This window comes from Solenopsis invicta, chromosome 6 (assembly GCF_016802725.1).
Source record: "Solenopsis invicta isolate M01_SB chromosome 6, UNIL_Sinv_3.0, whole genome shotgun sequence".
In the NCBI taxonomy this organism is placed as follows: domain Eukaryota; kingdom Metazoa; phylum Arthropoda; class Insecta; order Hymenoptera; family Formicidae; genus Solenopsis; species Solenopsis invicta.
Genome location: NC_052669.1, coordinates 2,386,532 through 2,398,793, shown reverse-complemented (window position 1 = coordinate 2,398,793; position 12,262 = coordinate 2,386,532). Strand labels below are relative to the sequence as shown.

The 12,262-nt window shown below is 34.2% G+C and overlaps 1 protein-coding gene across 1 annotated transcript in view; it reads left to right on the top strand.

Annotated features, from left to right (window-relative positions):
* LOC105193880 overlaps positions 1–12,206 on the top strand; it is a 70,478-nt gene extending 58,272 nt beyond the window's left edge. The window contains exons 3-6 of the mRNA XM_011158540.3: positions 2,417–2,552; positions 7,152–7,285; positions 11,200–11,434; positions 11,678–12,206. Of these exons, the coding sequence (XP_011156842.1) occupies positions 2,417–2,552; positions 7,152–7,285; positions 11,200–11,434; positions 11,678–11,754 (582 nt within the window). The 3' untranslated portion in view covers positions 11,755–12,206. The remainder of the gene's footprint in view (positions 1–2,416; positions 2,553–7,151; positions 7,286–11,199; positions 11,435–11,677) is intronic.
* Positions 12,207–12,262: the final 56 nt, after the last annotated feature.

The following is a 12,262-nucleotide window of genomic DNA, read 5'->3' as shown; positions in this document are numbered from 1 at the left end:
TTTTAAATCAAAATTATTGTTCCAATTTTAATTTTGTTTAAATAGTTCGTGAAATTTTTTCAACATAAATAAGAATTAGGCCAAAATGAATAAATAAAAGTAGAGAAATATTCGACTAAAAAAAATAAAAGTTTACAAGTATAAAACAAGCACTCACTCAATATATGGGAAAAAATCGTGATCTAAAGTAGTCTTCCAAAACTTAAATAAAGGACTTGCACGAAATGAGGGCGGCCATGCACTATTCCCTAGATGCCAAACTTTTTTTAGCGACAAGATTGAGACCGCAATTTGGCCAAGTGTTCGTAGTATTTCAAAGAAAAAAATTGTTCTAGGTCATTTGTATCAAATCGTGTTAATAAATTACTGAAATCGTTTACTTAACGCCGTTACTATTATCATTACCTTTTTTGGTAACAATTGTCACCTTTTTCTATTTGTAACAATAATACCATTATATTTTTACGTAACGGTAATAAATTTAGCTGTCACTTTTATTGTTATTTTAGTTTCCTATTATTTTTTGTACCTATTCAATAGATTTGCACATCTTTTAGCAAATACAATCAATGTGCTAGATCAATGATTACATGCAATAAATGCAATTATAAATTTTATTTATTTATTTTTTATTAAATTAAATAAAATTTTGAAATAAATATTTTAGTTTATTCTTTTAAACTGCATTTCGATAGACACTGTTACTATTGTCATATATTGAAATTCTATAATAGATACGTAACATGAATTACAGATTTTCAGTACTGGCAGTAAATATTAGAATGCATTAATAACGACAGTACTGGTTAAAAACAACATTTAACAAAAATTGTCAGTAAAATTTGTGAATTATAATCTACATTTCTATTAAGATAAATATACTTAAAAATAAAGATATTAAAAGATATACAAAAGTTAGTAGAATAATTAAATAAATTTAATATAAAGAAAAACTTGCTATATATTGCAGTTTAAAATTTTATAAGTTTTACTATTAACTTTTAAACCACATAACTTTAAAATGTCTAATATCTAACTTTAGTATTAAAAGAAAGTAACGCATTGTTATCTTTTAAATAACGGAAATGGTAAAATATTACTTTTTTAAAATAATGTTTCTAATCTTTGAATTATTCTTGTCTGAGATATTCGCTTTTCGACTCTAAAAGAATGTATATAGATAATTAGAATGATATTAGTCTCCGCTACTCCTTTTTTCGGTATAAGCTGAAAAGAAAGCTTTAAAGACATTCCTCGAGATTAACTCAATTCTCTATGGTCGCTATGATCGTCCATCCTAATGTGGCATACGTACTACGTGCGTGCCTTTGCCACAAACACGAAGCAAACCGCAGCAAAATTAATTGTGTGATTTATATACGCTGCCACCGGCAACATATGATTAATCCCTGTTGCTAGGTATTGTTTGTCGCGGACGAGCGAGCGTGCGAGGACGTCAAAGCGGGCGAGTAAGTGCGATCGATTTGCAATAAATGGCACTTGCCGGCATCGCGTATACGCTCGGTCAATTCCGCGGTTGATGCTAAATTAACTCAAAATTTAGTAGGCCTTCTCTGTTACCATTGTTGGCTATTTATAGCACGAAATAATATGTAATTCATCCGTCCGATCTTGATCCTTTCTTTTTTCATTCTGCTTCGCATAGTTTTTTTGCTTTAAAGAGAGACAGAAAAGGAGAAAGAGAGAGAGAGAGAGAGAGAGAGAGAGAGTTATTAATCTTGATGTTTTTAACGGCATAGTTTTACCGTGACGAAATATCATCACAAAGGACGTCGTCTTTGTAGTTGCGATATCGGTATAACGATGAAATATTGCGAACAGTATTACGGGAGTGACTTGTGTAATTATATAATTTATCTTCCTAGCGCTAGACTTTTAATGCACTGAAAGTAAAAGAGATATATAATATGGTTTTATACCAAGTTTTTAAGATATTAAAAATTTTTTAAATTACTGATGTTTCTCTTTAAATAATGGTAATAAACGTCCTTCGTTTCTTTACGTAAACAAAGGTATAAGGTAACAGTTTTTTTTTATTGGCGATAAATAATTTGGCAAAATAAACTAATGAATACTCAATATAAATGGTAATAAAATGTTATGGTAATAAAATGGTAGTAAATTTGTACACAAATATTAATAATAATATTCTCCCAAATGAAGGGATTAAAATGTAAAGCGCATTACTTGTTGAAACGTTTTGATTTAATATGATTTTAAAGTATATTATTCACGTTCAAATATTATATGTATATTCATGATAATATTTTGCACAATACAATCTCAATAACGTGAACTTTATAATTGCAGAATTTTGCCGATTATCGTACGTTGAATATATTTCATAATTTACAGATATATTTTTGTCACCATAAATAATATTTATTAATTTCAGACAAATCGGAGCAATGCGTATCAAGTCGTTCTGAAGGATGTACAGCCCAATCATACTGGCAAATATCGTTGCGAAGTCTCAGGAGATTCTCCCTCGTTTAATACTGTAATGGTTTCTAGTTACATGCACGTAGCTAGTAAGTATCTGGAGGAACGTATTTTACATCTAAGCGAAGATAACACAATGTGCATTGCACAGACAGAAAGGCGTAGCTTAACGCGTAGCTGAGCAAATATATTCCTTCCTATGAATTCCGATATGAATAAATATGCGACCAAATGAGCAAGAGTATTATATATTATTCGTATACACGCATTAATATTTCATATAAAATATATGTTGTTACAGAAGCATTGTCCGCAAAATAATCAATTGTAGCTAATTAATTATAAGATTAATTGCTGTAATGAAATACTGAAATTTTAACCAGAACAATATAGCGGCATAAATATGCAGGAAAACATCAGAGAGATACTCAACTTAACAGTTGGAAAATGTGGCAAAAAAATAACGAGTAAAAAACTGCCGCGCATAAAACTTTGTATAAAATTTTACTAAAAAATGCGAGAAACATATAATCTAAAATAGGTTTTTAATCTTTACGCGTCATGTTTTTATGACTAACGCCATGTGGATACACGCTTTTTGTAACATCGAAATTTTATTTCATGTCGCGCAACTTAAATTTCTGTATATACTTTTTTCATTCCTGCATATTTTTTAGTATTTTTGTTGCAATATTTTTTTTATAACAAGTTTCGTGTCATTTTTCATCGTATTTGAATATACAAACGCAATTACGTATTTCAAAAAGATAAAATATTAAATAATCATATTTTTGTAACCCGCAAGGTTTTTTTAACATCATTTAATTATTAATCCAACAATTTTGAAAACAATTATTGATTCCATAAAAATTATGGAACTTTTAAGTCTATGGAGAGAAAAGAAAAGAGAATCAATAATAATTGCTAAACGGAGAGAACGACCTCTGTGAAATATTAAAAATTTAACTAGATAGAGATTTAAAAATCACTGTGTTGAAACATCGAAATAATTATGTAGAAACGTTCAAGTATGATAACAAATGCTGCAAAAAGTTTTGACATTCTACACTAAAAAAAATTAAATACAATCCTTAATTTAGCTGTCTTGATACTATCTTGACATTATATCTTGATATTATAATAATATTTAAAGTCATTTATAATAAAATTTTATCATAGTTTATAGAATTATAAGTACAAGGTTATTATTATTATTAACATTATCACAGTAATTCTAAAAGTGGATGGCTTTTAATCATAATTATTTTAACATATAATTATAATTAAAAATATCATACATCTTTTTCTCGATATAGCAATCATTACATAATTATTTGATGATCTAACAAAATTATTTTCAGAGCTGTATCTAGCTAAATTTTTAGATACTTCGAAATCGCTCTTTTTGTATATTGGGTTTATTTTATAAATTGATTAAGTTTAAATAGGCTAATAAGAGTAACCGCGCGGTTGTTGGTGCGTGATATTATAACAATTTTATTATCTTTGCATAACGTAGATGTATGTACATTTTATTTTATAAACTTTTGAAATTGATAAGCTTTACGCTACAATTAATGATTGATAAGTTTTGAACCATTGAAATCTGTGAAAAATTTAAACTTAAAAAGCTGTGACGCTCAAGAAACGTGTTTTCACTTTATAAGATTATGGAAGCTGTGAAATATATAGTTAATTCCAGCTTCTCACTTCTCTCGTACTCTCGTCAAAGGGGAAATTACAAATTAACGTTACAGGTTGCTTACACCGTGCGAGATGACAAAAAGCTGTGGGCATCATTAGCCTTATTAAGCACGCAATAAACCTGTCCGCAAGACAGAATTCTTCGATTGGCGATGCTTATTGAATTCTTCGTTCATCCCATCTCGCCCGACGAGCTGAAAAAGCGTGAAAGTCGCCATTAATTTCGCCATTTGACGCCATTAAAGCGTTAAATGGATATCGTTAATTTATAACTACTATTCCATCGGTTAACGTTGTTTCGGCGGGCGCGCACGATCGTCTCATATAATTCTCGTTCGTAACGCGGATAATTGCTGCGACCAATTCGCTACGAGACAGCGCTTTTTGCGGCGTTCTTCGTATATAAGCGACACCTATTCCGCGCGGCAGCTGGGACGCACATTGTTAAAATTCAATAAAAACATTTCATCGTCCCATTCGAGGGCGGTTAACAGCCAGCGGGGAGGCTGAGGGTCCGTGATGAATCGTGGATTCGGTCGTGACCCGTTGAGCTCTTTTTTTTCGGTCGCTTTTACCCACGACTTAGTCCCTCGTACGCCACCGGGTACCAGGGTCTCTCTCTCCTCCGGCATGTCTCTCGCGAGCGCCTTTCATTATCGTTGATTATCCTACACGACGACTAGTATTGTCACCGTAATCGCGCCCAATTAAAACGCAGTTAGGCGAGAAGAGAATGAGAAAGAGAGAGAGAAAGAGAGGAACTGATGGCGAGGGCGGAAGAAAGACGGGCGGCAGCGGCGGCGGCAACGGCGACTGCGGCTGCAGCTGCGAAAAGGAAGAAGACGCGAAGATCGTCGAGAGAGGAGCGTCGCGGATCTCGTTCCCACCGTTCCTTACCGCCGCCGTCGTCGTGCGTCGACCTAACGACGGCACAAGCACACGGCAGCGATTCCCCTTCGAAGAGACGAGGTGATTGCCTCCTCTTTCCGATCACGGATCGCTCGTAAAAGCTCGATACCAGATCGGAGGAAGAGAAGGGCAGGGAGAGTGGTTTCGAAGTTCGTCTTGTATTCCCGCTTCTCTCACCGGGCACACCGTCTCTTTTCTCATTTCCTCTTTCCCAGTTCTCACGGAGAGCCGGTGATCATCCCATTCCACGCGACAGTTGAAAATGGTAATATCCCTCGGCCGTGTCCTTGAAGAACGCGCGAGAAGAAGGAGCGGCTCGAGGCGGAAGGCGGAAGTCGTGTGTCGCGAGAAAGTGAGACAATTCTTTGACAGTTTACCGCGGATTGCCACCGCGACTATATACCTGCGACTATGCCGCGAGGAGGGACTCGCTGCCTTCTGTGGACGTTATAATGGCTCTCCCGAGATGTACGCGATACGTTATGCGTATATATGTCGCGAGTGAGGATCGAACTTCGCTTAATGACGATGATGTTCGCGGAAACGTCCGCGTGCGCGCCGCTCACGCTGACTTATCGCGGAGACTCGAAAAGGCCAATTTTGAATAAAGCGAACGCGCGGCGCGAACGCGTTTTATATTTATGAAGGCGCAACGCCTCGGGCTTTGTACGGAAACGCTACTTCTAATTTACGGCGGACGCGCATCGCTCTTTCAATTCAATTTCCCGAGATGCGCAACGCGCCGCAGCGATATCCGCGTATAGACGGAAATCCTCTTCCCCCTCCTATTGTCCGGAGATAAAAGTTGCATTTTTGTCACCTCGTTCGTATCCCGTGTATCAATGCAGCGACATATAACTGCAAAACAATTAATAAACGATGCATTACACAGAAAGTGCTTGAAAAATGCTTTCTCGATATGGAAATAAAGGGCCATTATTTTATATCAGTTTTACATTGATTTGCGTAATAATAAATCGGTATTGTTATAAAGTTAGAGATAAAGATGTGTTTATTCAAATTTTATAAAAGAATTCCCGAAGAAAATTCTTGGATTTTCCAGGAATTTTACTCAAAGTTGCAGGTAAGATTAGAGAATTTTTTAATGCAGCTTTGAAATAAATTTATTTCATTATACTTTTTAATACTTCTTAATCACGAAGATGCAATTGCGAAGAAAACCCAAGTAGCAAGCTAACATTCTTTGTCGTCATTTTGACGTCAAATTGTCGTTAAAGACGTTATTTTAATGTCAAAATGATGAAAAACATCAGTTTGTTACCTGAGAAGTTACTCAAATTTTGCATATTAATTTTGAAATAGTATTAAAAAAAAGTAATGCCAACTAAATCTGGCATTAAAATAATACTCTTGCTCACCGGAAGAACAAAATTCGTGAGTTAATTAAACCTGCAACACCAATTTAAAACGGTGTATTCTTCTATACATGTATCATATGTATCACTATTCTTTTTTAATAAAAACTCATGAATCACCAGAGAATGTACGTGGACGTATATTCCATGTTGATATTGCTAATTAATTTTGCATTGTTAAGAAAAAATAATCAAAGAAACCATTTTGTCAGAAAAAGATATAGAACATTTTTTAATCTAAAAATAAAATTTTCAAATATCTAAATCCTACGAAAATCTATGATTTTCAAGGATGAAAAATAAATTCCCTGAAAGTTTCAAGTTTTCCCGGTTTTTCCCAATAGTACACATCATAGTGAGAGAAGATATATCATTTAATGAATATAAAAAAAACGCGTACTGAACTGTTACACTTCAAAGATTCGTTACGCTGGTCGAGTCGATTTTCGAGGTCACTAAATAGCGCAAGAAGTGTCATTCGCGATTTCTGCGCGGCGTATTCTTTGACATCGCGAACAATGATCCCGATCGAAGTATCGTGGCGCTTTCACGATGTCAAGGTTGTTTTTATGATCGGCAGCAGGCGAAGGAGAATCAGACGTAACAATAGTCGAACGTGCCCGTTATCCATAACAAAAACCAAATTCCGACACTGCACAATCGCGTTCAATCGCTATAAGAAGATACCTTGGATTTCAGGTCTGCCGAACGGCGATCCGACGCTGCGGGTCGAGAAGCTGCGATATGCGGTGGGTGATACTGTACGTGGAAACTGCACGGTACCGTCGGGAAATCCTCCAGCCAACGTGACGTGGACTGTCAACGGCAAATCGGTAGGTTGATGAATGTGGAAAACGTCGATGAATCCCCTCGATTATTCTCGCTGACTCATGACAAACTACATAAATATTAATTTGACCCGTGTCTTGTTCCCGGATATACTATTTTCCGCTAAATTTTTCCGCATCTCTTCCCTACCGATAGTTCAATTTATGTCCTTCGTATAGTTTTATTAAACAAATAACAATTCAAATTGACAATTCAAATTCCTTTTTAATTTAGAAAGATTTAGTCACACGAGTTTATATTCCGGTGCCACTTTTCTTAGAGATTTGAAAAATACGTCGAATTTTTGTGATAAAAATGATCAAATCTTTACAAGTATAATAAATGTTGAAACAATTATTTTTACTCTCTTAAGTGGAAGTTAAATATAAATTATTTATAATTTAAATTATGTATGATGTGTAAATATATAATATAGAGTTTCCTGTAACTCGACAATTAAAATGTTTTTAATGATAGAAAAAAAAATACCAAAGAAAAAAGTTGCTCAATACAATAATTGAACAAGGCTAATGAGAGTACGATGTAGTTATAAATTATAAATAAGCAAATTAAAATGTAAAAAATCTTATACTTTATTAGACATATAAAACGAACGTTTCAACTCTCTTTGGAGTCATCTTCAGCGCACCATAACAAAAATCTATAAAATCCATAACATCCTAAATTCAATTAGGTTGAGGCACTATCGGGTTGTCGAATCCGAAGTGACATCCTTCAGTTGTAAAGTGTATTGACAGAGGAGATAAAATACTCATTCTGGAAATACATACTACGTAACACTTTGATATATTGAGTTATATTAATTTTAAACAAAAATGTTTAAAAAATAGTTCTTTCGAAAAGATTGAGAACGTATAGAATACGTTAACGAAATAGCAAGCTATTAAAAAAAAATGTTAATCCTTTCTAAATAATCGAGTTACAGAAAACATCTTGCACACAAAAAAATATATAAAACATTTTTTTATTTTTTATTTTTAAAAAAGCGCCAAACGTAGAATTAAAAAAAGAAAACTCTAAAAAATCTAAACTTGTTCGAATTCGTCGAAGTTATTCGGCTTTGATATCTCATGTGTATTAATTTTTTTACCTTCGTTATAATAGATTATTTTAATGAATGTAACAGCAACAGTAATTTAAAAAAATATATATAATACTATTGCATCAATTATTTGTTTGACGCTACACTTCTCCTGGTCTATTATTTCTTTCTACATGCTTATTATTGCCGTTAATGACAATACTATCAATTTGAAAAGTTTTTCATGTTTGATCCTAACTTGCTCATTTTCTATTGACTTTACGTTTGTAAACTTTGCGTTTACAGACGCATATTCTAACGTGAAATATTCATAATAGTTATCACTTACGTTTAGACGATTCTGCACGGTGTATAAAAATATTTTTCATTAAGGTTCTTGTATCTTCCAAGATGTTGCTATAATTTTCTATAAGATACTAATTATAACTCTTGTATTTAATGGAACCACACGTTTCGTAATAACAAGAAGGAATTGAATTATTTTTCAAACTTACATTAATGTACAACCATTACATTACTTTGTTTAATTGTACAGTGGGCGTTCAATTTTTGGATCTTTTGTTTCAAGATACGTAGACAAACGATACTAGCAAAATGACTTTCTTCGTTCATATCCACTATCTGCATTCGTAAAAAAAGATGTACATAGACAGTATCTTTTTCAAATTAAAGCATACAAATTATATTATGACATAATTACTCATACGGCGTAAATTTACAAGGGACGTTCTAAAAACGATTGTAGAGGACGTTTGGATGAGTATGTCTTAAGGACGTACCGATGATGTCTCTCGAGTGCTGTATGAGTATAATATACTATTTAAATACCGTCTCAATAAACGGTTTAGGATTTAAACACTTTCCCTGTTCTTTTTTCTTTTCGTGTACGAGGAAATTAACAGCTCTCGGAAAGCAACGGGAGAATCCCATCTTTCCATTAAAGGAGATTGCTCACTAAAGGTGATTGAACTGCATTAAGCGTAAAATGTAACGTCGTTGACGATCTTTGCAACGAGTGCAGCTTGTTGTCAGTTTAAGGATCTCGATGAGGCAGCGCGTGTTCTCGTGCGTGCATGTAGCCTGAGAGAGGCGCACGAGATGAGATGTGCGTGGAAATTTCACGGAAACAACAGGAAGCGCGACATCAATTCACAAGGGCGGCGCCACGTAGACGGTATCGCGAACTGAGAAAATCGGTAAAATCATATACACGCCCACAAAATACACGCGGTTTGCATCTGTAAACGCACGTTCCCGTTATGCGCGCGGATATAGAGAATCAGGTGATTCAGGAAATTATAAAGATCCTTCTTTCGCTGATCCTCTTCTGGTGTCGGCGCGCTCTGAACAGCTTCCATTTAATCCGGAACTCTCACTTCGGTATAGCGAGCCGGTAATCTGGGACGCTTTACGAGCATCCTAAGAATCCGATAAACATCATAGTTATAGCCGTATGCGCCGCAAATCATTTACGGCTGCTGAGGGAGGCGTGTTACCGCGTAAACGAGTGGCAGGAAGTAGTAAGGATCAACTGGTACCCCTTGCAGTCGTCGGCCCACCCTGTTCTTCCGCCAGACTCTACCTGCCGTTAATATGTCGAAGCGGCTTGCCTAATTACCTATCTGCATTTTCCTGGTTAATTAATACGTTACTGGAATCACCAATCTTAATGACCTATCGACAAGAGCGTTTTGGAAATTGGAATAGCTCTGTCTATTATTGGACGATTACTTTCCGTGTAGCATAACAAGAAAACCGCGAGACTTTCTCGAGTACGCAGGAATTCCTCTGAAATAATTGTTAATTTACTCGCAATAAGTACGCGGCTTGATTGCACAGTGGCTATGTCGTAAAGAGAACCAGGACCCCGACGTATATAGCATAGAGCTAATTGATTTTAGAGACTCATAAATCATCGTGCCCTTTTAACGCTTTTGCTGTGCCCCAAGAGGGCGGCAAGCCGCGCATATCACCGCCACATTTTGCTGATAATTGATGAGCGAATGGAAATCGACAGTTTTACGATCTTTATGTTCAAGGTATCTTGTGCGCCACTTAGCGAAAAGTTCCATCCAGATTTTGTATACACGAAGAACAGTCATTTTGTTTAAGCGTTTTTTTTATTCAGATTTTTGAAAAAATTAACTATAGGGTGCTATTAATATTTTTCTGATGTTAATATTACTCTGGTTAAAAACCTATATAATTAAAGAATTCTTTTTAGATTTTTTTATATTTTATAGATGCAAGCAATATGTTAGAATAAATAAACTAACATTATTTTAATTTTAAAAAATTTGCTTAAATATTGTTTTAAACTATTAAAATTTTAATTAACAACTGTAATAAACTTGAATTATCTCTTGAAAATTCACTTATATTATAATAGCACTCTATACTTAGAGAAAGAAAAGTGTATCGGTAACTATAAATTTATCAATAAATAGCATCTCAACTATTGTATTACAAAATTGTAATAAAAATAACAAGTTATATGAACCAAGAAAATACAGTAATACCATTGTAGTAGAATTGTTGGAAAAACTGTAAAAATAATAATACAAATGTAGATGACGGAAAAATTGAGCCGACTAAAATTCAAACTCGAGATTTTTTTTCGTTTTTATTCCTAGCATTTAGAGTCCTGCATCACTACTCCATTGCATAATTATTTCGCTTGTATGTAAACTGGAAGAATATAATTGTCATAAATTATTTCTATAAAGTCTATATAACTTTGTAATTATAATCAAGGTGCTATTTTACTATTATATAAACTGATGGTTGCACAAATACTGTTGTCGTGAGAATTATTCAAAATATCGATATACATTTAATACATCTTTTTCATTACAGGTGAACTCAAGTTTCGTCATGAATATTACTGAGAAAATTGACGACAATCAACAGTACATGACGATTGCTGGGTTGGATTTTGAGACGATGCAGGATAGTTTCAACAATGGCAGATTGACGATCATTTGTCACGCAAATGTCTTTCATTTATATAAAACAACGGCTGAGATATTTCTGAAGGAAGAACGTCCAAGATTGGCTTCTGTATTAGGTACACGGGAATCCTCCTATACTGGTACGAATCACACGTGCACCTTGCACTTTTATTATATATTATAAAAATAAATAAATTAAAAATAAAAGTTTGTGTAAAAACTTATTCTTTATGAAACAAAAGTTCAATATTTCTCAATAAAATTGCTTTAAAATTCAAACTAATTATCGTAACGTTATAATGAAAAACTTTCCTTTTAAATAAAATTTTCTATAAAAGATTATTTCCAATGTATATTTACTTATATATTGTTTTCTGTTGTAGGTAGCGCAGCCAAGAGTACAGCAGAGTATTTCTACATCACTGCCATGACCGCACTGTTGCTATGCAGCCTGAGATAACATCAATGAACTCGCAATATGTTTTACGCGCACGAGTGTATCGGGAGGAGTAAATCGTTTGTAAAATTTTGAAATTATTAAATGGGATAAAACCTGGGAAAAGACATCTTTTGTTGAAATAAATACCAAGCGTATGTTATTCGTGTAAATAGGATAAAGAAAGATTTAGCGAATTATCTACGTGTACGCGATCTACGTCCGCCCTGCGGGTAGATGTGTAATCCGATAACATGTCGTATTATTATGTAATAGATCGACAAGGTGTCGCGCCAAACTATCGACGACTTATTTGAATATCGTACCGTCTTTTCTATCCTCTGATAATGATTTTGATACCTCCTCTGTGACATTGTGGCCGTCGCAATGTATCCTGTCATGGTTATAGGTAAATACTGTTATTGTTTATAAATGACATTTTGTTTCATTGAAATATGAATAAATAATTCACCTTCGTTATTTTAATGTTCAATACCGACCTAAACCTCCTTTACTGTCCACCTTACTTTCA